The sequence below is a fragment of the Micromesistius poutassou genome (genome assembly GCF_964030765.1).
Source record: "Micromesistius poutassou genome assembly, chromosome: 17".
NCBI lineage: Eukaryota > Metazoa > Chordata > Actinopteri > Gadiformes > Gadidae > Micromesistius > Micromesistius poutassou.
This window is the reverse complement of record NC_140287.1, coordinates 2473209-2498154: the sequence shown is the minus strand read 5'-3', so window position 1 is coordinate 2498154 and position 24946 is coordinate 2473209. Positions and strand designations below refer to the sequence as shown.

Sequence of the window (24946 nt, the reverse complement as noted above, 5' to 3'; positions counted from 1 at the left end):
ATGTTAGGGGACTTAGCATGTAGGGTACATGAGGGTACCTGATGCTAAGACAGCTAAGATAGCATTTTAAAATGAAAACCGACGAGGATAATACCATCCCAGGTCAAACAAATAGTGAATACGCGACACTGTTCCCTTCGTCCTGCATGTTTTCAAACAGAACATTTCATGGAACACAGGCAGTTCACGTAGTTGAAGATACAAAGATAAATAAATAAATATATAAATCTATGCCTCTTCTTTTACCCAGGCCACCCTTCTTGGTTTGTATTATCTCACTGAAAGACTGAAGAAACACAGGTAATCTCACTCATGTTTATACCTCACCTAGATGTCCTGACTGTAGCTGGATGTATTCACTGTGTGAATGCTCATCTGGTCAGGGCAAATTTCTGATTAAATCATGATTACACTTATTAAACAATCGTACAATAAGTTAATCTCACATAACCTGAATTTCTACCTTATTTCATGCACGCTTTATAATTATATGCAGCCCATTTTGCCCTTTTTTCACTTCTTACAATCCAAATTGGGGAGTTCTTGCCCTTTAGACAACTTTGAATTCAGGGGAGTCGTATAATAACACTTAGGTAACACTTGACTTGTTTTGAAGTGAGAAGACTGGAACGACGGGGGAAGAAACCACTCTGTTGGCCTGACGGGCCGCGTCTGCTTACAGCAGCAACACAGCAACACAGCTGTGACTATAAATGTTATGTTATTATTATGTTGCTACTTTTCATTATTTGAGAAAATAACTGACATGCTTTATAAAGGGATTACAACAAATATAAAGAGGGGTAATGCAGATGTATTCGGTCGTCATTTAATTTAATCATTTATATTTATTTTTCATATTCATAATCCAGTATTTTATTTCTGCTTATACTGTGATTAAGATGTGAAATGTAATAAATGTATGAAATGGTCACGTTGAATCAATAATTTCATTGCAAACGTTCATTCTGACCTAATTCCCGAAGTATGAACTGTAATTTGAAGAATGGTGGAAACGGTTTCTGTTTGCTGAGCAGACACTTATCTGGCCTGTGTGGAAGGCAGACCTCATAGCGTTCACATTCCAGAGGGGAACTAAGACCTATTGAGTAGCAGCCATACCTCATCCATGACTGGGCTGGTTGTTGTCTCTGGACCACATGATTTGAATCCACAGGGAACGTACGATGATGGGAAAAAGTTCAACGATCATAGACCATGAGAGAATGAGATTATGTACTATGAATGCAAATGCAATATATATATAACTTAGAACACATGAAAGACCACATGAGTCCTCACGACCACAAGAGTCCCCACGTGCAGCTGTTTACTGACCCTACAGCTCCAGGCCTAGACACTGTTGCAGAGCAACCAAACAAACAGGGGATCACACCAAACCGCTTAACAAGAGTGCAGCTACCCAAATGATTCACAACAACCAAATATAGGATTTCATACCACTACACTAAAGGTGCTGAGGCCTGCTATGAACTAATTCAATAGGAATCTTTGTTGCTACTGTTAAGTGTTTACCCTGTAAAGTGTCAACTGTACAAATGACATTTTCAAACATGTCGTCTTTTTAGATTTTTTCCACATTTCACATTTTGGCGTTTGCATTTTAGTTTGGGTAATTATTATCTGTCAAAAAGGAAGACGATAACCAACATTTCAAATCTTTTATTTAAAATTCTCTTTGGTTTAAGTTTAGGCTGGATGTAAACGGAAGAGAAAAACAATTGAATGCAAACATTTGTGCTTTGTTGAAAACAAATATACTCTCAACTAGAAATCTTTATACGCGACAGACGCGCCATTCTCTATAGGAGTCTGTTCATTAACTACATAACGTTACAGGTTAGAAAATATGTCAAAAGACCCAGCTCAGAATCCAACCTTAAAAACTTGTGCTAATAAAAACAGACAAATCCATGTGCTTGGTGCTTGATAGACATATAAAAAGATGCACATTTCACAATCACCTGGATTGTTTGATGCTAAACGGTAAGACAAAACTTATTTACCTAAAAAACAAAACAACAGTACTAAAGAACAGCTTTTCCACCGTCAGGCGTCTGACTCAAAGGCCCCGTTGGCCCGGCCCCGGGGCCTCTCCGGGAGCGGCCGGGCCCGCCGGCCGGAGGGCCCGGATGCTTCCGGATCGGACGACACGGCGGCCGGGGGGGCGGCGTGCCGCTTCACTTTCTTCTTCCTCTGAGCTCTTCTGAAGAGAGACAAGACGGCGGTCAGGACTCCAAGTGACGCAGTCTCACTAGTTAGACACTGGTTCAGTTTCATCATCTCGCATAAGTTCATCCAGCAAAGTTCTATGATGTGTTTATGTTTGATGTTGTACGCATCAAAACACACCTCCACACTACTGCACTAGCCCTTAGCCCTGTTAGCATGTATCGCTCATTATTATTGTTAGCCAACCCAGGAGCAGCAGAACTCACTTGGAGCTGGTCAGCTCTGGCTCGGTGTCGTGCTCAGAGAGAAAGCGGAGCTCTCCAGAAGAACTAATGGCAGCCGACACCTTGGGTGAGAGAGACGGACGGACGGACGAACAGAGGGAGGGAGGGAGGGAGGGAGGGAGATATATGAGACGACTGCACCAAGAGATCGACAGTGTACATCGAAGCGAAACGCACACAAAAACAATAGTCCTGACCTTGTTAGGCAGAGATTCCCATGTGGATATAAAAAGCACTGATAGCTTAGTGTTACGGATCTAGTGTGTTGTGTTTGTGTTGGGTTTGTGTTTTATTGTGTTCTCTCCCCAGATGACCTTTCCCCCCCCCCCCTTTCTGATTGCAACCCTGGCAATCAGGAAATGTAGTGCACCTGTGCTCACCTGAGGGCCATATAAGCTGGGAGCAGACAGCTGCACAGAGCCTTTTGTGCCATCAAGCAGTTGACAATAGTTTGTGTGTGGGAGCTAGTGACGGAGTGCCGTTGTTGTAGTTCTGAGTAGTGGAGTATTTGGTTGGTTTGGAGTTAGTTCTTTTGATTTGTGCTTTCCTCTTTTGGGAAAGTGGTTCTTAGTTCTTTGGCCCATCAATAAACCTTTTTGCTTACCGTTACCTCTGTCTGTGTCTCCTCCTTGTCCCCCAGAACCTAAAAATGATTCTTTGTTACTCCCCAGATCCCCCTGGATACTATTTGGGGTCGTCACACTTAGCATTAGACAGATCGATGCTACAGTTGGTGAAGGAGACAACAGAGGATCTCTGTACTGGGAGCAACATCATACAGCGGCTGTAGAACCGCACCATCAGCACCCTAACCCGGCCCCCTCTGACCTTGGTTGGTGTTGACCTTTCACCCCCAGGGCCATCTGACCCCGTGGCGAGTGGCGTTTCAAGGGCTTCCATGTCTTCGTTGAACTCTCCTGCAGGAGGAGCATGGACATGCGATCAGCCCCAGGAACACTAGCGATTGCTTTCTTTGTGTATTTATGGTTCTGTGTCGGTGCGATTGTTTGGGGGTCTTTGCGCAGCATGGAGACAGACATTATAAAGACAGATGTTGTACATATGTCATGTACGCACTCTCATCTGCAGCGTAGGTCGCTGGGAAGTAACCCTGCTGCCCATTGGCCAGACATCCAAACCACCAGTTGTGGTTGTCTTTGTAGAGCACTTGGATGACGTCTCCTCTCTGGAGGGTCAGTTCGTCCGAGCGGTCGGCGGTGTAGTCGTACAGAGAGACCACCTGCGGGGCGGGGAGACGGAGAGGAGCTTCATACGGAGAACCAGTGGCTCAGTGGATCTATTCAACAGAACAAGACGGAGGGCGTACAGTGGGGTGACCTGCTGCCGCGTCGCTCTCCAGCCCGGCTGCAGAAGAGACGGGGCGGCTCTGGAGGGAGGAAGAGGTTTGATTCAAGGGTCAACATTTCTCCACAGAAAAGGAAACCCTGAAGGCTTGGATCACAGATAAACCGTACAAATTGCAACCCTTATGGGTGGGATTACAAATGAACCGTTCACATTGTAAGGCCAGCTCAGCGTCGTTGAGCTTCTGAAATCCCCAGCAGCACTGCTTCTGCTGCACTGTTCCACTCACACGCCTTTTAAGTTACGGTTATTATTATCATCTACAATTCAAATATATCAAATCTCTATGTATTTAATCCATCATTGTTTAAAGGTGACGTGTGTTCATTTAGTGGCGTCTGGTGGAACGAACTTGGCAGTCAAGTCAGTTCAGTGGGTCGCAATCTGCAACCTCAACGCTAGATGCCACTAAATCCTACATCATCGATCACCCCAGGACCTATACACCGTACCGTCTGTAGCGACCCAGCTCCTTTCAAGCGACGGCCCACTGGACTGAAGCCCCCTGGAAACACATAAAATAACAAACGAGACGGGGATCAGGCATCAATCTAACCAGAGGACCTGCTTCTTTTCATGCTGGCCACCTGCGGATGTGGGTGGAGATAACGAGAGGGCTCTGGTCTCTGTGAACAGCACACATTGCTGCACTTGGGTACCCAGTTAGTTTGTGGTGTAAGCTGATGTGTCTGCTCCTGTTAATGGAACTCTGGCATTGGCCAACTGGCGCGCTATTCTCCCCCCACAGTGATTCAAGCCCCCCGCTTCACACAGGCAAAGTGGAGGCGTTAAAGTGAAGGTGTGCAGAGGTGGGCGTTGTATGCGATCATGAGGGAATGTGTGAGACGCGAGGTTGTGGAGACCCACGGTGCTGGCAGCTGAGAGCCGCCTGGGGGATGAGGTGCTCTGCCAGGGCCCCGGAGACGTGCAGCTTGGAGTGGGGAGAGAGCAGCGAGGGAGGGGGCAGAGACGAACCCAGGCCCGTCTGGAGGGGAGGGAGAGGAGAGGGGGAGATAAGGGGAGGGAGAGGAGAGGGGAAGAAAAAGAAACGACTGACACCTTACGGGCCATTGGAACAAAATGTAAAAAACAAATAAGAAACTATAATGTCCAGCGACTCCATGGTTTGTTTTATAGGAGTGAGAATCGGGAATGTCAGCTACTTACATCCATATAATGAAAAGCAGTGAAAGGCAGAAAAGCACACCACCAACTATGAGCCCTATATCATGTCCTGTCCGACGGCTGTACTCACAGCAGCAGAAGCAGAATCCAGCGTCCAACTCCTCCCCGCGTGGCCCAAGGACACTGGGTCTGCACCGAGGAGAGACAGAAGGCTGCGTGTTAAAGGCAGGGTCGGAGTCGGAGCCCGTACCGCTACGGGACTGCGACTTGACTCGGGCGTAACACAAGGAAACGTCCAAAAAAGTGACGAAAAGACACCGACACGCACCGTGATCATACATGTACCCAGGGGTGGAGGCGCTTCGGTGCGGGTCCTGAAAAGGAGGAGTCAGTTCACGTGAGACATGCATCCTCATCCACTAGCAGCACCGGCCTTCACCGACTCCTTGGAGACGGTGAAGACACTGGATGAAGTGGTGAAGACACTGGATGAAGTGGTGAAGACACTGGATGAAGTGGTGAAGACACTGGATGAAGTGGTGAAGACACTGGATGAAGTGGTGAAGACACTGGATGAAGTGGTGAAGACACTGGATGAAGTGGTGAAGACACTGGATGAAGTGGTGAAGACACTGGATGAAGTGGTGAAGACACTGGATGAAGTGGTGCGCTTACCAGGACAGAGTCCAGCTTGTCCTTGACGCGCTGCATCTTCAGCGACAGCCTGGCCGCCAGTGCGAAGCGGTCGGTGGGCGCCGAGGCCGTGCGGTCCAGCAGGGTGGCCAGGGGCTCGGCGGTCCTGGTGCCGGGGTCCGTGGAGGCGGCCCGGCTGCCCGCTCTGATGGTCTGGGCCTCCAGCTGGGACACTGTCCACACGGGGTGTACACATGCATCATCAGCCCAGGTCACTTCTATAGCGCTGTTCTGACCTGTGCCCTCGCGTTCGCCCGTTAACACACCCGCTGACACCCAGATCCGTACACCGACCAGCGGGGGTCAACAACGCGGGGGGGTGAAAGGCGGGCCCGTCGCGGGCGGTTAGCGTTCGGTGTCTCACTCGAGCACACCTCGACACTCGGCTTAGGAAGACCCGGGGACACCGGACCAGCGACCGCGTCTCTACTTCAAGAATACTGGTTCCTCTTCAAAGTATCACAGAGAGATTATCCGACGGCGGCGACGTGAGAAAGAGCGGAGACGCCCGCCGTGGCTCTGGGCGGGCTCCGTCGTACCTTTGCGGTCGTACAGGTAGACCAGGACGGGCTGGCTGGGGCCGAAGGCGCAGAAGGCCACCATGTTCTCGTGGGGGTGGAACGCCACGCCGCGCAGGGCGCTGGGGTAGCACAGCTCCGAGTACACCGCCACCTGGTCGCCTAGGAAACCAAGGAGAAGAATAAGGAGGAGGAGGAGGAGGAGGAGGAGGAGGAGGAGGAGGTGTTGGGGATCCGACACACCTGACGCTGAATATCACAAACCTCAGACATACTTTAGTCATGGATACAACAACAACAACAACAGGAGGAGGAGGTAGAACCACATCGAATCCCACCGGTTTCAGCGTTCCAGACGTAGGCCATGCCGTCCTCGCTGCCGGAGAAGAGGAAGCTCCCACAGGGGGAGAAGGTGCTGTAGACCCTCTCTCTGTAGTTGGTGGCCCCCGTGTATCTCTTCACGGCCAGGCTGGGGGGCAGACGGCGCACCGAGTCATTTCTACTCCTCACTTTCTGACCTAATGTCCCGTCTAGATGAATAAAGTCTAAAAAAGGTTGGATACATGGCAATTAGTAGTAGTGGACAGGTAGCAGATAGTACACAAACGCGATTACATTTACCGTACAGTATTATCCTTGATAAAACGTGATGACACTAGTACAGAAGCCCCGCCCGCTAATGCATCAGTTCAGAGTCCATACCCTCACTTTCACTGGGATGGACTATAACTACTTAGAAGAGCAGGAGCTTACATCCTGAGGTCCATGACCCTCAGCACGCTGTCCTTGGCGTGGATGAGCAGGCGGCGCCCGTTGGGATGCACCTCCAGCAGGTTGATGGGCGCGCCCCCCAGGTCCCGCTCCTCGATCCTCTGCCAAAGCAGCATCAGCACATCGACGTTGTCCACGTGTTATCACCCACACTTTAGCCCTGGATTACCACTCCATCAGAGTCAAACTAACCCTACAAACGTGGTTCAGTGTATAGTGTGTGTGTGTAGTCATGGTGGTGTTTCTCCAGGTAACGCTCAGTGTCACCGTGGTGTTTCTCCAGGTAACGCTCAGTGTCACCGTGGTGTTTCAGGTAACGCTCAGTGTCACCGTGGTGTTTCAGGTAACGCTCAGTGTCACCGTGGTGTTTCAGGTAACGCTCAGTGTCACCGTGGTGTTTCAGGTAACGCTCAGTGTCACCGTGGTGTTTCAGGTAACGCTCAGAGTCACCGTGATGTTTCAGGTAACGCTCAGTGTCACCGTGGTGTTTCAGGTAACGCTCAGAGTCACCGTGGTGTTTCTCCAGGTAACGCTCAGAGTCACCGTGGTGTTTCTCCAGGTAACGCTCAGAGTTTGGTTCCTACCTTCTCGATGGTCCAGTCCTCACAGGGCTTCCCCCCCGGCCCGTCTGCCACCGGCGTCCTCCACACGATGATCACCCCGCTGTTGTCCGCCGAGAACAGCCTCGTTCCTGGGCAGAGAGCCACCAACCAGGAGAGAGACATAAGCAGGAGGCACACAAATGACAGGTAGGTAAAGACGTAAAGAAATGTTAAATGGCTTAAATCAAGTGAAGGGATTTGAACTGAGTCTAAATGGAGTAAACAATGTAAACATGCACACCATTTAAAAAATGTAAAATGGTTGGACAATTTTTTAAAAGTGAAGTGTTAGCTAATGTGATCAGGTTTGAATTCATTTGAGATAAAATATAGAATAGCTGAGCTGTTCTGTTGGCACTTTCCAGCCCAACTATACACAAAAAACCCGCCCAAAACGTATATTGCCAGAAATCCAATAAATCATATACTTCTGCAATGGCAAATGTACGAATACACACCTAACGCAACCTGATTATTAACTATGAGGTTATGTACAAGGAACCTCTCATCTATCCATACACAAACCTCTCAAGGTCTGTAAAGAACACACTGACAGCAGCAGAAAATGGGTCTTCAATGAGATGAGTCAGATGACATAAATACAAACACACAAAATAGACATGTAAAAGACCAATGGTCAGCACAATAAACACCTGAATGCAAAGTTATTGACTTAATAACTTTTACGTTACACACACACACTCCGTGTGCAGGGACACAGCCACAGAAAAGCGGGAAGCGGGTAGGGAAACTTAAACTGTGATTCTGAAGTATAAATGATATCGAAGTTCTGTTTTCAGATTATTGAAGATATAGACAAGTGTGTTGATTTGTTAAACGTTTGAACGACAAATGAAAAAATGTACCAAGTTACAGAGTCTGAAGAAGTTGAAGGGTCAGAGAATGGGCGGACGGCTCCGCTTCCATTGTAAAAAAATTGTATTTTAAAAGTAGAATATCTTAAAAAGTGTAAAATATTTCAAAAATCTGAAAAGAAACGCGCGATTCCAAGCCAATCTGAACATTTTAAAATTGGAATGGAGTCTCTAGGTGAAAAATTGAGGAAGGAGATTGGTCCCAAAGTGTGCAGAGAATAATAAAGAAGAAAGAATAAAACTTAGGAAGAACCATAGTTGAGCGTTAGTTCAGATTATTATTACGGCAGCCGTTGGGCGTACCTTCGCAGTCGAAGCACGCGGCGTTGATGAAGCTGCCGTGCCCCTCCAGCTCCTGCAGCAGCTGGCCGTTGACGTCGTGGCCGTCCAGACGCCACGCCCTCAGCAGGCCGTCGTAACCCCCGGTCACCACCAGGTGGGGCGCGGCCGGGTGGTAGCGGGCGCAGTACACAAAGGACGGGTGGGGCAGCACCTTCTGGGCGATCCCCAGGAGCCGTTCCACGTTCCACTCCCTGGGGGGGGGGGGGTGATTCTTTTACTCTCCTTGCATTCCCACATTCAACAAAAGTGCAAACATAAATAAGAAAACCTGCGTAAATGATGTTAATGAATAAAATATGAATGAGTAAATAAACTAAACATAGAACAATAAAAACAAGTTCAAAATCTTTTGTCATTTAAATAAATGACAAACAGATGTGATATTCATGGTATGATATTCATAAAGATAGATATTAATAATCATCTTAAGAGTTGAAAAAAGGGCCCGGGCGCCCCCTGGTGGCGAGGTGTAAGTGGACCAGCGGGGTGGTGCGTCTACCTCACGGTGCCGTCGGAGGAGGCCGACAGGAGGCTGCGGTCGTCTCGGGACCAGCAGAGGTCGTAGACGACGCTCAGGTGGCCGCTGAACACCGCCAGCACCGTGCCCGACGGGATCTCATACACTGAAGACAGCACGCGCGCCTCGCCGTTAATCGTGGCAGCCGCTATGTATTGTTTCCATCAGGCGCACGCATCATCTTGTAACAGGCGTATTGTGTGTATAGTGACGGTCGTGTTTGACGGTCAACATGTGACAGTTGAGGAAGGTTGGTTCCCATTCTTTGTTTACGTTACAACGTGTACATAAATACACCGCTCTACATTCTGAGATATTCATATGCATGTATTTGTACACATTGTTCATCTTTACGACAACAAAATGATCATTTTTAAACACTGCTGGTGAAACTGTACAACCCACGTTCCCCCATTGTTCATCACACACAACAGAGGGTGATCTCCTGAACCGCAGACAGACAGACAGACAGACAGACAGACAGACAGACAGACAGACAGACAGACAGACAGACTGACTGACTGACTGACTGACTGACTGACTGACTGACAGTATCGGGGGCGGTGGCTCACCGATGACAGGGAAGGCGTCGCGGTCGGCGCAGGCGGCAGCCAGCACCGTACCGCCGTGGGAGAAGCGCACGGTGAAGCAGCCCATGTGACCGCCCCGGAACGACAGCACGGGCTTGTTGGGGATCCGACACACCTGACGCACAACACCACAAACCTCAGACACGCTTTAGTCGTGGACAGCATTACGCTGCCAAATCAAAGTCGGGGTAGAGTTTAGAGAGAGGAATACCCATCCCAAGCTCCTTACGATTAGCTGCTCTGTTTAAGAAGAAGCCTTTCTGAGCCTGAGGGTTGATAGTAAGAAGATGAGGAGATAAGCAGGGTCCTGCTATAGGACTCTTCCCTTGGGTTCAGGGAAGTTCTCCTGTGCCCGTTAAGAGGGCTTAGGTTAAGGGGGGGATGCTAGGGTGGGGTGTTCTCAAATGAAGGCATGGCCCACGTTTGACGACCCCCTATCCTAACCCGAGGCCCTTTGAGGCCGTCGCTCTGATGAAGGGAGAACCTGGACCGGGTCCAGGGTCCTGTGGGCCGCAGCACCCACCTGGCCGGGCATCCTGCTCCACCGGAACACAGAGGCCTGGCTCTGCTCGGCGGGCTGGGGCAGGCTCCTCCTGGTCACCTCACTCTGGAGCTCGCTGTAGGAGGTGCTGCCTCGCTCCTCCTGCAGCGCCATCATGGAGCGCATGCTGGGGTCCACCTGCACAGAACCCCACCGCCACCACCACCCAAATGACCACAACACACGTCAGCTCACACACCTGCACCAAACACCACCGCCACCACCCCCCAAATAACCACAACACACGTCAGCTCACACACCTGCACCAAACACCACCGCCACCACCACCCCCCAAATGACCACAACACACGTCAGCACCAAACACCACCGCCACCACCCCCCAAATGACCACAACACACGTCAGCTCACACACCTGCACAGAACACCACCGCCACCACCACCCCCCAAATGACCACAACACACGTCAGCACCAAACACCACCGCCACCACCCCCCAAATGACCACAACACACGTCAGCTCACACACCTGCACAGAACACCACCGCCACCACCACCCCCCAAATGACCACAACACACGTCAGCTCACACACCTGCACAGAACACCACCGCCACCACCACCCCCCAAATGACCACAACACACGTCAGCACCAAACACCACCACCACCACCACCCAAATGACCACACACAACACACGTCAGCTCACACATGGCTCTCCATTATGTATCTCAGATAACGGGGCACCCCACTGTTGAAACAAAGTCTACTACAGTAGCATGTGTTGTTAAATAAAACATTTATTGAGTTGTGATGTCTAGCATAGAAGGCAGGTTGCCATGGATATTAAATGAATGAACAACATTCTGTTGAGAATGGTTGATCTTTTTCACCAGTAAATCAGTATGAGAGAGAAAGAGAGACAGCAAGAGAGACAAGAAAATCCCTGCTATTAACTCAACCTGTTTTTATTGGATCGGGATTGAATAGTTGGCCTGCTTTAGATTCAGAACATCGCGTGGCGGCGTGGCGCATTGTCCATCATTAAAGAGGAGGGCGGGGCTTGGCGTTGTATTGCTCATATGTATGCATTAAAAGGTATAGGCGATGTACAGTAGGGCTTGAACCCGGTACCTTCCAGCTGGGAGTCAAACCCCCTCACCTCTAGACTATCCCAGACTCTCCTCCCCGCCCTGCTACTCACGTGCTCGGGGAGCTTGAGGCCCTTGATGGTGACGTAGAGGGTGGAGGCGTATCTGTTGCGGGGATACCTCTTCCACCACTCCACCACCTCGATGGCCTTGGGCTGCGGTTTGGCCCGGGCAGGCGGGCAGAAGAGCTGGAGGCGGAGCTTACTGTCCACGTTCAGCACGCCATTGGTTCCCACCAGCTGGCGAGAAAACACAGAAGAGGGCATGAAGCATAAAACCTCCTCCTGTCGGGCAAATTGGCATGAATGAGTGAAAGGACTCAAGCCTTATGATGTCTCACCTTGAGGAACGCCCAGGCCACCTTCCGGAACCCTCTCTCCTGCTTGCCTACATCGTGGGCTCTGGCTTCCTCCATGGTCATGAAGTCCAGCACCTGTCCGAAGCACACCACAAACAACCCCAAGACATTGGAAGTGACGCACAGATCGAAGGCTAGTCTTCCTGATCTGTGTGTTGTTTGTTGCAAGGGTCCAAGGAAATACAAGCTTTAAAATATACGGCGTCAACAAACGTCACACACGGATTGTTATACAGCGTGTGGTATTTCTATAGCACGACAATAAAACAATCCTTTTTCGCCCATCAAGTGTAAAAGATAATACAGCCGGATGGGTGTGGAAGCAGATATAGATGGATCTATTTATAGCGTTCAGACCTCGAAGAAGAGGATGACCCGAGGCGCGTCGCCACTGTCCTGCAGGAAGTGTCCCAGGCGCTCGTTGAAGATGATCTGCTCCTCCCACTCCGGGATGGTGGACTTGTTCTTCTTGAAGTGGAACGGCTGGGTCATGATGGGCAGAACGTGCTCCACGTTGTCCTGCTCGTAGAACGACGACACCGGCCGATGGCTGCACAAGTAAACAAATAATAATAATAATAAAAATAAGTAGAATCAATATACAGCTGGAACCAACTCAAAAGCCGTTTCTCAATACCAAGTACGCAGACTACGTTCTCGCGGACTTGGAAGTACGTACTTGGCAAGTCCGGACTTTCAAGTACAGACTTCCGAGAACGCGAGTACGCACCTGCAATTGGAACAGCAGAGGACTCGATGATGCATTCTGGGATATTTAACGGTCCCAAGTCCACACGAGTCACCTCCGATGCATCCTCGGTAGAACGGCCTCATCGAGAACGCATCGAGAACACTTCCGGGTTTTACGACAGTACTCGCGTTCTCGCGTACTTGGAATTGGAACAGTGCTTGGGCTACCACTGATGACGTTTATCGAGAACGCAAGTACACGAGAACACACGAGAACGCGAATTGAGAAACGGCTAAAGTGTCACAAACGGACGACACAATCGACTAACAGATCGATAGACTACCACAAAATAAACTCCACACACTCAACCCTGAACATAGTGCGTGATGAGGCTGCTGAAATTTGGGGATCTGACCCAAATCACCCCAGCCTCCATACTATCCTCCGTCCACCCGCCATGTATCCTAATATGGTCAACAGGAAGGGGGGGGCGTCACCTGTCCTCCTTCCTCACGTACTGGCCCGTCAGCTCGTCCACCACGTGGACCTTCACCATGGGGTGCGAGAGGCGCAGGTCTGTCTTCAGCCGGTCCGTACGGTGGACGTAGACGCCCAGCACCAGGCTGTCATCCAGGGCCGGTCGCCGTGGCAACTCCGCCTCCGCCTCTCCCGCCTCCACCACCACTGGGTGAACACATTTAAAAGCGTACAGTAGCTTTGCCTGGCGGTTTAAACGTTAAACATCTAGCCACACTACTTGTCCGTTCAATTAAACACACACACCACTGACACCCCCACACACCACTGACTCCCATGTCTCATGCTATCGTTGTTATTTGTTGATCTTGAATAAAGAGTTATCTGATGTAACTTTTAGTAAAGGCCTAACCAGCGAAAGTGGTTGCAAATTAGTCTTGACTAGAAACCTGTCTGCATGGCCTCTATTTTATACGTTATATGAAACCATGTATGTGCCCTGCTCAATAAACTTCTAAACAAGGAAACAAAAAACAGTACCCCACATTCACCTTGCTTTTTCTTCTTCTTCCTCTTGCCTTTAGTGTCTCCTGTGTTCTGCGTATCACTACCGCCCTGCTCCGCATCCCCATCGAGGTCCCTGTTGGCGGGAAACAGCCGTCAGATCCTGGTGAGTCACTCTGGGGACACGGGGAGTCGGACACGTATCCAGAGCGTTTAAACACACCCCAGGTCCGACTCGGGGCCAGCCGACTTCAGCTTCTTCTTCTTCTTCTTCCCGACGTCGTTGTTGAGCGCGACGGCGCTGGGGGCGAAGGTCCTCTCGGCCTCCTCCTCCCGGGTGATCCGCCGCTGGTACTGATGCAGCAGCTCATCCTCGGGATCTGCCTGCTGGCTGGCAGCCTCCGGGCCCCCCCTGGCCCCCCTGTCCCTCCTTCCCTTCCTGCTGGGCCTCCTGCCCTCCTCGCCCCCGGGGCGGCCTAGCTCCGCGGGGTCCTCTGCCCCGACGGAGCCGTCCTTCTGTGGGTCACAGCCCGGCGGGTCGTCCTAAGAGGAGAGGAGATGCTACTTTACTCAATCGAGATGGGACATTAGGGTATCATAGGAGACAGCACAGAACCTATTGAACTACCAGTGCACCAGTGGTGCACCAGTGGTGCATGGAAAATAAGGAAGTAAGAGGCAGTTAAGGTTTGGAGACGGAGGGGCGGCGCACCGGCGGCAGAGGCAGCTCCCGTCTGCTCCTCCTCTTGCCCTTGGCGGGCTGGGGAGGCTCCTCTTCGTCATGGCTGACGTTGAGGACCTTCTCCCCGGCCTCCCTCTCTCGCCGGCGGTTCTTGGTGAAGCGAGGGCTGCCCTGCTCAGGGCGGTACGTGTTCTGGAGGACGGTCTCGTCCTCCTCCGTGTCCTTCTCGAGGGTCTTCTTCAGCGTCTGGAGCTGGAGCGGGAGGGGTGACACCGAGACGGCTGAGAGCTGGTGGTGAGCCGCCTTGCTGTTGCTACGCGCCAACACGCTCACATTCAACATCGACTACTTAATGAGGTGTCAGGCTTTATTTTATTTAGGGAACAGCAGAACAGAACAACAGATGTTAATTCACTAGAAAGCGTTTAGAATCAAATCACGTCAGAATTTAGCCATTTTAACTTTACGTTAAAATGTATAATGTATAATAATGTATTTATTTTATGTATTTTAACGTAGGTGATGGGGGTTACAGATCTTGATGACTATATTTAATATATTTCTTCTAATATGAAGAAGACGGTTTTTAGTAATTCATTGTCGTTTGGCTTTAACAACCTACCACGATGCTCTCACTCTGGGGCTCCGACGTTCTCTTCTTCACCTTCTTCTTGCCTGGCTGAGGGTCGGTGTACTTCTTGAGGACCTCATTGAAGCGGTCCCTGGTCTTCGCCCGGGCTTCACTCTCGCCTGTGGAAACACCCCAGAGTTGTTATTAGTCTGTTATTATATGTGGTAACCGGTTGTAACCAGTATCTGTGCTTGTGTACAATAAAAAGAGAATTAGCAGGCAACCGCTCACCTGCTGGCATCCTCGCCTCTCATCCTGCGTGGAGGGATTCAAAGTCGGTTGTTCAGAGTCTGAAAGGGGAACAGGAGGTTACAGATACACACAACCGCTCTCTGCCTCGCTGCCTCTTCACAACCTCTGGATGAAGAGGACCTCAGGAGGTCTGTGTGAGGTGAGGAGGTGAGGAGGAGGTGAGGAGGAGGTGAGGAGGTCTGTGTGAGGTGAGGAGGAGGTGAGGAGGATGTGAGGAGGTCTGTGTGAGGTGAGGAGGAGGTGAGGAGGTGAGGAGGTGAGGAGGAGGTGAGGTGGAGGTGAGGAGGAGGTGAGGATGAGGTGAGGAGGAGGTGAGGAGGTCTGTGTGAGGTGAGGAGGAGGTGAGGAGGAGGTGAGGAGGTCTGTGTGAGGTGAGGAGGAGGTGAGGAGGTCTGTGTGAGGTGAGGAGGAGGTGAGGAGGAGGTGAGGAGGTCTGTGTGAGGTGAGGAGGAGGTGAGGAGGTCTGTGTGAGGAGAGGAGGAGGTGAGGAGGTGAAGAGGAGAGGAGGTGAGGGGTCTGTATGATCGCTGATAACCAGTACGTTGTCATAATAAGGAGACTAACTCGTCGTACATACAGGATGCGCTGAGCTAGTAAGCACATAACAGTCACCTTAGCACAAGCTAACTGGTACCAGTAGTCAGCTAGCTGGTACCAGTGGTCAGTTAACTGGTACCAGTCGTCAGCTAACTGGTACCACTAGTCGTCAGCTAACTGGTACCAGTAGTTATCTAACTGGTAACAGTGGTCAGCTAACTGGTCCCAGTAGTCAGCTAACTGGTACCAGTAGTCAGCTAACTGGTACCACTAGTCTTCAGCTAACTGGTAACAGTGGTCAGCTAACTGGTACCAGTAGTCAGCTAACTGGTAACAGTGGTCAGCTAACTGGTCCCAGTAGTCAGCTAACTGGTACCAGTCATCAGTTAACTGGTCCCAGTGGTCAGCTAGCTGGTACCAGTCGTCAGCTAACTGGTCCCAGTAGTCAGCTAACTGGTCCCAGTGGTCAGCTAGCTGGTACCAGTGTCAGCTAACTGGTACCAATAGTTATCTAACTGGTAACAGTGGTCAGCTAGCTGGTACCAGTGTCAGCTAACTGGTACCAATAGTTATCTAACTGGTAACAGTGGTCAGCTAACTGGTACCAGTGGTCAGCTAGCTGGTCCCAGTCGTCAGCTGACTGGTACCAGTAGTCAGCTAACTGGTACCAATAGTTATCTAACTGGTAACAGTGGTCAGCTAGCTGGTACCAGTGTCAGCTAACTGGTACCAATAGTTATCTAACTGGTAACAGTGGTCAGCTAACTGGTACCAGTGGTCAGCTAGCTGGTACCAGTCGTCAGCTAACTGGTCCCAGTAGTCAGCTAGCTGGTACCAGTAGTCAGTTAGCTGGTACCAGTAGTCAGCTAACTGGTCCCAGTAGTCAGCTAGCTGGTCCCAGTGGTCAGCTAACTGGTACCAGTAGTTATCTAGCTGGTCCCAGTCGTCAGCTGACTGGTACCAGTAGTCAGCTAACTGGTACCAGTGGTCAGCTAGCTGGTCCCAGTCGTCAGCTAACTGGTACCAGTAGTCAGTTAACTGGTACCAGTAGTCAGCTAATTGGTACCAGTAGTCAGCTAACTGGTACCAGTGGTCAGCTAGCTGGTACCAGTGGTCAGCTAGCTGGTCCCAGTAGTCAGTTAGCTGGTACCAGTAGTCAGCTAACTGGTCCCAGTAGTCAGCTAGCTGGTCCTAGTGGTCAGCTAACTGGTACCAGTAGTTATCTAGCTGGTCCCAGTGGTCAGCTAGCTGGTCCCAGTAGTCAGCTAGCTGGTCCCAGTGGTCAGCTAACTGGTACCAGTGGTCAGCTAACTGGTACCAGTGTCAGCTAACTGGTACCAGTGGTCAGCTAACTGGTACCAGTAGTTATCTAACTGGTAACAGTGGTCAGCTAACTGGTACCAGTAGTTATCTAGCTGGTCCCAGTGGTCAGCTAACTGGTACCAGTAGTTATCTAGCTGGTACCAGTCGTCAGCTAGCTGGTCCCAGTGGTCAGCTAACTGGTACCAGTCGTCAGCTAGCTGGTCCCAGTGGTCAGCTAACTGGTACCAGTAGTTATCTAGCTGGTCCCAGTAGTCAGCTAGCTGGCTAACGGTAGCTCGTCGTAGCAGTAGTAGATCATTACCTCAACACCGCCGTTGTCTGGTGGCTCTTGGTGGTTTCCAGGAGGTGTCTCGGGCGGCGGACAGAAGCCGTGTGCGGAGCAGTAAGCTGCACTGATTGAGACAACAGACCAGTTTATCTCCACGACGCTCTGCTGGTTACCAGGTCAACGGTGGGACGGGGGCGGGGCCACCGTGACGTCCTCCTCACAGTGTTGCCAGATTGGCCCCGATTTACCACTCGATCTGATCCACTCAACACTGGGTGGGAAATTTGTACCAATCTGGCAACACTTCCTCCTCACTCAAATAGAACCGACCAATCATATTTCAGGAAGGCTTAACTCCTCCCAACGACGACCACAACAACACAGCAACGTCACATAAAAATGTTGTTAATCCTAATGGAATGGTTATTTGTGGAAAAAGAATATCAATATATACGTTATACATTCATGGAATTATATATCATTAACTAATCGCCTGCGAGTTAATTTCACAACCACGCGCAAAACAAAATTAATGCAGGGGTACACACCGCGGTCACGTGACCTCCACTCCCAGGTGAGTCTTTTGTCAAGTGTGTTGTGCAAAGCAGTATGCCGTCTAGCTAGCCGCCAATCATTATCCAGACATGTGCACGGTGCTTTGTGAGAAGTGCGCGTTATTATTTAGCAAATTTAAGCTTCGTTTTAGAAATATCTGCAAAGAAATCGCGCATGAGATTATAGAGTTTTTCACAGAGCTGGCTGAATGCACCTGTCTGAGCCACGCACCTCCGAGGAGGAGACAGAGGAGCGGCGCCGACCACCTGTTCCTACCGCTCCTGAAGACAGGTATACGTACAGATGAACATTACAGAGCAAAGAAGTGAAGTTAACTCTTTGTTTACATTTGCATTCATACACTTTAATATACTGGTACTGCTACTGGGCCACTTTATAATTTATATTGTTTATACCGTTTGTTTTGTTTTCCCTGTTTGTTCTGTTTGTCTTTAATTTAGCTAGCATCTTTTTTTGTATTCATTAGTACTTTGTATTGTTATTGTATTGTATCTTATCCTGTGTCTTTCACTACTGCTGGGCTGTTGTAACAAAGGAATAGATCTATCTATCTATCTATCTATCTATCGATCTATCTAAGTGTATAGGGTCGTACACATTTATTCAATTTTTTTTATTTTTATATGTTTGAATAGGCCAATAGAAGGGAATTAGAAGACCTCTTGTATTATTGCATTGTTTGGTGTTGCAGTGGTCAGGTCACCTATTGCTTATCTGTTCATGGGGAGTTTCTCCACGTTTGAAACCTGATTCGTCATACTTTTAATATTGTTTTGTTGTCTAAGGTGACCATGCCCATGTGCTTAATGGCGAATGCTTCGAGGCATTGAACGATCTGGCAACCTCGGGAAACGGCGATCTTCAAGAAGCAGCAGCTCTGTATTATCTGTACCTGAGCCACCGTTGTGAGTATAAGAGATATGAAGACCACATTAAAGTACGATGCATTGCTTTAATAGTGGCCTACACATGTCATGACATCTCGTGGACAAATACACAGGTCCATGTATTTAGATATGAGGTTGTATGACTGTTCTTTGTTCCCAGTTGTATGCTCTCTGATAGTTGTAGTTAACTGGTGTTATGCAAACACTACCCACACAGGTTTTACATGACAGTTGCCAGTTTGGTTAAACAATGTGGAACCACGCCTCAAAACACATTGTTCTAGAATCTAGAACAACCAGATAGAAAATAAGAAGATGAAATGGTTTGCTTTGTGTAGATCATGGCTCCAGTGATGCCTCACCTATGCCAATCTCACATTGGAAAATGTCCAGCCACAAACTTCCTACAGGTGGAAGTAGGCCTACGTGGCATTTCCTGTGTTTATTAGTCGTCAGATCCATACGATTGCTGCATACAGTCTCAAAATATTCAGTACCAACTCTGTGGGTGAAAAAAAGGTATTACACCAAAATAAATCATTAAAATAAAACGTCAGTTTGGTTCAATCTTACACAAATACATCGAAATTGTAATGAACAAAAATGTACACACATTGCAACGTGTGTGTGTGTGTGTGTGTGTGTGTGTGTGTGTGTGTGTGTGTGTGTGTGTGTGTGTGTGTGTGTGTGTGTGTGTGTGTGTGTCACACAGTGGAGTCTCCCCTGCCAGCCTCCTTCATGGAGCCGTTGCTGTCGTTGCTCTTCTCCCCTCATCCTGACGTCCAGAAGACCACCTGCCTGTCCTTGGTCAACCTGCTGGTCAGGAGGAATGGTGAGAAGGCTTTGAGACGTGTTGTTGAATCTTTCCACTGCATACTTTTGTTTTGTTGTATTATTCTGTAGGGTAGCCATGGTAACCATGATCCTCTAAACCTGTTTTATTCACACAAAGAAAACGTTTGTATAAAAAAGTAGGCATTCTTTTTATTTTTATTTCTTTCCCCCTCCCATCTTTTTCTTTATCACTTCTGTCTTTCCCCTTCCATCTTTATTTATCTTGGCTTTATCTCTTCCCCCTCTCCCTCAAATTGATGTGGTGATTAACAGAAGTGTGTGTGTGTGTGTGTGTGTGTGTGTGTGTGTGTGTGTGTCTGTGTGTGGTTCCAGTGTGCGAGGAGCTGGTGTTTGAGATGGGCGCGCTGCCTCCCCTGCTGGAGATGGTCCGCGGGAGGGACCTGGGGGCCCGCTGTCACGCCTGTGCGTGTGTCACCATGCTGGCCTCCTCAGGTCGGTGGGGGCCCCTCGACGCGTCCTCCAGAGAGGGTTGTCATGCTGCGGTCATGTCAAACCGAAATTCACGACTCCAATGGTTGTGGGAATCGGTGGCCCGCTTTAAAGGTCCCATGACACGCCACCAGGTGTGGTGTGACTAGCCGCTACAAGCCGTTTTGGAAATCTTCCCCTTATGACGTCACAGGTGGGCGTGTCCACCTCGATGTGTGACGGATAGATGAGCAACGTTTGCTACAGTCCACCGGGTAGGCCGGTAGACTGATCTGTCCAGCACACATCTAGGTGGACACGTCCACCTGTGACGTCATAAGGGGCAGATTTTCGAAACGGCTTGTAACGCCAAATCACACCACGCCTGGTGGCGTGTCATGGGACCTTTTAATGCTTGCGTAATACGACTGAAGAAATGAGCTCACCACGTAGACGCGACCGCACAATGCCCCTGAACCGGTTGCAGAGCCTCATGTGACCGAGGCAGACGGGCCGCCGTCCCCCGGAGGCGTTTAAGCTATGCTCACTTTTTCTTCTTTTTTTTTTTTATTTGAACAGAATCAAACAGTGATGCTCTTGTGTCGGAGGGAGTGATGCCCTTGCTGGTTCTAGCCAAGTCCTTTGATCCTCCAGTCCAGCAGAACGCGGCGTGGGTGCTGCTGAACCTCACGCAGTCAGGTGGGGCGGACCGACGCATGCTGCTCAGGAACCCTAGCGGCCATTCTGAGCTGCACACTTCTTTCATGAATCCAAATGTTGATTGACTGATTCAGTGTGTCCCGAGAGTCCTCCACCCTTATAGGTGCCCAGCCAAAATGGGCGTATAAGACTCAAACATACCCATGATACAGTGCAAAAGTCCATTCATAATTATATAGATCCCCCCTCTGGCTCTGTGTCCCCCTCTGTCCCCCCCTCTGTGTCCCCCTCTGGCTCTGTGTCCCCCTCTGTCCCCCCCTCTGTGTCCCCCTCTGGCTCTGTGTCCCCCTCTGTGTCCCCCTCTGTGTCCCCCTCTGTCCCCCCCTCTGTGCCCCCCTCTGTGCCCCCCTCTGTGTCCCCCTCTGTCCCCCCCTCTGTGTCCCCCTCTGGCTCTGTGTCCCCCTCTGTCCCCCCCTCTGTGTCCCCCTCTGGCTCTGTGTCCCCCTCTGTGTCCCCCTCTGTGTCCCCCTCTGTCCCCCCCTCTGTCCCCCCCTCTGTGCCCCCCTCTGTGTCCCCCTCTGTGCCCCCCTCTGTGTCCCCCTCTGTCCCCCCCTCTGTGTCCCCCTCTGTCCCCCCCTCTGTGTCCCCCTCTGTCCCCCCCTCTGTCCCCCCCTCTGTGTCCCCCTCTGTCCCCCCCTCTGTCCCCCCCTCCGTGTCCCCCCCTCCGTGTCCCCCTCTGGCTCTGTCCCCCCCTCTGTCCCCCCCTCTGTCCCCCCCTCCGTGTCCCCCCCTCTGTGTCCCCCTCTGTCCCCCCCTCTGTGTCCCCCTCTGTGTCCCCCTCTGTCCCCCCCTCCGTGTCCCCCCCTCTGTGTCCCCCTCTGTCCCCCCCTCTGTGTCCCCCTCTGTGTCCCCCTCTGTGTCCCCCTCTGTCCCCCCCTCTGTGTCCCCCTCTGTGCCCCCCTCTGTCCCCCCCCCTCTGTCCCCCTCTGTCCCCCCCTCTGTGTCCCCCTCTGTCCCCCCCTCTGTCCCCCCCTCCGTGTCCCCCCCGCCGTGTCCCCCTCTGTCCCCCCCTCTGTCCCCCCCTCTGTGCCCCCCTCTGTCCCCCCCTCTGGCTCTGTCCCCCCCTCTGTCCCCCCCTCTGTCCCCCCCTCTGTGTCCCCCTCTGTCCCCCCCTCTGTGTCCCCCTCCGTGTCCCCCTCTGTCCCCCCCTCTGTCCCCCCCCCTCCGTGTCCCCCAGTGCGCTCCCGGAGGGTGCTGTGCGGGGCGGGGGCGGTGCCGGTGCTGGTGGTGCTGCTGCAGTGCTCAGACTCCAGGGTGCAGTTCTACGGCTGCTCCGCCCTGCTCAACCTAGCGGCGGACCCCGAGCACCACGGCCGCCTGCTGCACGTCGGGGAGCGCTACCTGCTCAAGGCTCTGCTCACGCTCACGTCCTCGCCTGTCGACAAGGTACCGGCCGAAGGGCGCTCCGTTGTGGGCTCCAGACCCGGTGCACTCCGTCTGACTGTGTGGGGGGCGTCCTTGAGCAGCATGTGCTCACACCGCCCCTGCCCTCGAGGGACTATACACCCTCTACGTTGGCACTTGGCAGTTTTACCAAGATTCAGATGAGTTGTTTTAATTCCAAATCCATCGTTGTGCGTCCAGAAGGGGAGCTCACTTGGTAAACGTGTGCTTTCTGTCAGCCGCTTCCATTGAGCTGCAGAGTTACAGTAGCGCAGCCATGTTCACCTGAAGGGAATCATCTTTGTTTACATTTGCATGAGAACGGCGGTGACTTACCTGAGCGCTGCTCTGCCCTTTTGGATGCACAATTATGACTTTGGAATTAAACCGCTAGTCTGAATCTGGGTAAGACAGGCAAACGCCAATTAAAAATAAATCTTGGCATATTGGTAACACATACACCAAGGGTGATGTATCATTTGAAGCCCTACTCTCAAAGGTGTTATGGTAATAACTATCAATATTTTAATTTAGTATTTAGCACAAAAATTCCATTATTTAGCAGATTTGTTTTATTCTAAAATGACTTGTCATTCATAAATGATTAATAATTGATGAATATTTGGTATTTCAGCCGATTGGTTTGGTATGGCCTATATCGTTCTACTTGCTCAGCTTACAATGTTGTTGTTTTCAGAATGCATGCCAAGCGTGTAAATGCCTTCAAATGCTCTGCAGAACTGGTAATTATGAACAATGATTATGATTATTAAGATCACTAATTGCAAAGCAAAGGGCTGCTGCTGATCTGAGCCTCCCCCTCCCAGCGGCGGTGCAGGGTGAGCTGCTGGAGCTGGGCTGCGTGCGGCCCCTGAGGCCCCTGCTGTCCTCCCCCCTGCTGCAGTGTGTGCAGTCGGCCCTCAGGCTGCTGTCGGCCCTCGCCACACATCCAGCGTTCCACGTAATGTCACGTTGAACCTTCCCGTTACCGATAAGGTTGATGTTGGTTTATATAACGATTTAACCCATTTACCAGTCCAGGGAAATGGTTTAGGTTCTGATTGTGTCTCTCAGGAGGTTGTGCTGAGCGAGGGCGTGTGTGTCGTGATGGGCCCGATGCTCCAGCGCCACGGATCCAGCTGTGATGTCGTCCTACACAGCTGCACCACCGTCCTCTCCCTGAGCGGCTCCTGCTTGGGCCAACAGGTGGATATCACTTCACCGGAACACACTTTGGATTAAAGCATTTGATCACTAAATAGTAGTCGAATCCAGTTAGGAAATCCCTAAAAACGGTTAGGTTTGGTTCAGATGAGTTGTTTGTGAAAGTCCAAACTGAAAGCATTGAACTGGTTTCTTATCTGGTCTCAGGCGCTGATGGAAAGCGAGTGTTTGCCCGGTCTTCTCCAGGCCCTCGTCTCCCCGCGGACCCCCGTGGAAGCTCTGATACACCTCACTTCCTGCTTGCATCGCCTGATGTCCTTTGGTGAGGCCTCTGGGACGCGCCGATTAGCGGTTTAATTGAACCGTACACATTGTTTTTTCCATAACCCAACAGAACATTCTGGCTGGCTGGGAGTACATCTTGTGAAAAGGACTTGAATGTTTACATATTGAATTCATAAAGTTGAATGAGTTGAATTAAATGTTATATATAACTAGATTATGATCATGCATATTACTTAATATGTAGTTATTATATATTAAGTAATAACTAGAAAATGAGCCTTCTGGTTCTAACTTGATTACAGAATGATTTGATTTATTTCTTGATTGATCCCTCTTTCTACCTGCATGTTCAGAGGCACTTCAGTCACACTTGTCAATAATGCTGACATCGGAAGAAGTTTTAAGACTGGTAAAATTATCCAGACCCAACGGAAATCTTCAGCTGACCTACAACTGTATCGCCATCGTCAGCAAATTACAAATGAATGGTAATGTGTTCACCTATGCTCAAATGGGACACGGTCAAATCAACTTGACCTTGATTGCACATAATGTGTGTTATGTGCAATATGGCTGATTGTTTGGCTTTACATTGAACTGTGACTTAAGGGGAAGTCATCGGATCACTGAGACCGCACTACAGCCTCTTGATGGGAATCATCCTGTCCTTTTTCAAGAACCAGGAGCTCAAATTCCAGCACCTTGGCATTACAGCTCTATGCAACATCATTCAAGGTTTGTTAATCCTGCCATTTGTCATTCATAAGTTTGTGCTTGTAAAATAGTTTCATTAGCGGGCAAGATAATGTAGTGGCTAGGGTGTTTACACTCTTGACCGAAAGATACTGGGTTCGATCCCCTGTGACCACAGTCTACGGGTCGGAATCCTAGTGAGACGCCTAAGCCCAGCTCCTCCGGAGTGACGTCATGTATCTGAACTCACTGTCAGTCACTATGGATAGAAGCTGAAACGCTTGACGACAAAATGGTGAGGCTGGGCAGCGCAGGGAGGCTGAACTGCGCCGTCTGCAGATGCAGACTTCGGGGCGCTGCTGTCGGGCAGCGAGCTGGAGACGGAGGTCCTGCGGCTGAGCGCGAGGACGGAGGAGACCAGACAGCTGCTGAGCCAGACCGGGATCCTCCCCGCCTCGCCTCAGGAACCCTGACCCGCGTGTCACGTCAACCCCGCGTGTACAAGCGGCGCAGGAGTCCACACCATTTTTTTATTCATGGCCAATTTGTAGCGTTTCTTTTGTTATGTTTGAATATCTTTTTAGCCATTTTTTACATCACTAAGTATGCAGTCATTTTGCATGCATTTTTCATGCGTCCGTACGAATGATATTGTTTTTTTAAGCCATTTTTACATTTTTAAGTATACCGTCATTTTGCATACCTTTTATGTCTCCGTCATCTGCAAGGTT

The 24946-nt window shown here is 50.3% G+C and overlaps 2 protein-coding genes across 4 annotated transcripts; one reads left to right on the top strand and one right to left on the bottom strand.

Moving 5' to 3' along the window:
• Positions 1-1742: 1742 nt before the first annotated feature.
• On the bottom strand, positions 1743-17407 carry ahi1 (Abelson helper integration site 1). Of its 3 annotated transcripts, XM_084481905.1 has the most exons (28): positions 17278-17407; positions 15096-15154; positions 14856-14983; positions 14264-14485; positions 13775-14094; positions 13599-13687; positions 13068-13254; positions 12237-12429; positions 11862-11954; positions 11575-11760; positions 10399-10554; positions 9858-9990; positions 9268-9391; positions 8730-8959; positions 7534-7640; positions 6932-7050; positions 6517-6647; positions 6200-6340; positions 5643-5833; positions 5296-5341; positions 5098-5156; positions 4710-4827; positions 4295-4347; positions 3805-3864; positions 3555-3717; positions 3306-3394; positions 2460-2539; positions 1743-2227 (listed from the first exon to the last, which is right to left on the bottom strand). In XM_084481905.1, the coding sequence occupies exons 2-28, from the start codon at positions 15103-15105 to the stop codon at positions 2071-2073; spliced, it is 3585 nt and encodes a 1194-aa protein (XP_084338031.1). In that variant the 5' UTR covers positions 15106-15154; positions 17278-17407; the 3' UTR covers positions 1743-2070. The 3 variants fall into 3 exon arrangements, 2 of the variants coding, with proteins under 2 accessions (XP_084338031.1, XP_084338032.1); XR_014638719.1 differs by lacking the exons at positions 1743-2227; positions 4295-4347 and having other exon boundaries at positions 2489-2539; XM_084481906.1 differs by lacking the exons at positions 1743-2227; positions 2460-2539; positions 3306-3394; positions 4295-4347 and having other exon boundaries at positions 3496-3717.
• Positions 17408-17888: 481 nt separating this feature from the next.
• On the top strand, positions 17889-24886 carry LOC311361987 (uncharacterized protein; the record flags this gene model as incomplete). The annotated part of the gene is made up of 13 exons (XM_084481783.1): positions 17889-18090; positions 18606-18725; positions 19420-19539; positions 19875-19994; positions 20550-20669; positions 21868-22076; positions 22771-22816; positions 22901-23034; positions 23148-23279; positions 23445-23559; positions 23876-24010; positions 24132-24257; positions 24555-24886. The coding sequence occupies 13 exons, from the start codon at positions 17889-17891 to the stop codon at positions 24686-24688; spliced, it is 1713 nt and encodes a 570-aa protein (XP_084337909.1). The 3' UTR covers positions 24689-24886.
• Between the last annotated feature and the right edge of the window lie 60 nt (positions 24887-24946).

Excerpts from the sequence above, each read along its gene's own strand:
- ahi1 (XM_084481905.1), bottom strand. Across the intron at positions 13,688-13,774 it reads GGCCCCGAGTCGGACCTGGG|GGACCTCGATGGGGATGCGG; the intron begins GTGTGTTTAAAC and ends TCCCGCCAACAG. Across the intron at positions 4,828-5,097 it reads TGGATTCTGCTTCTGCTGCT|ACGGGCCTGGGTTCGTCTCT; the intron begins GTGAGTACAGCC and ends CCTCCCCTCCAG.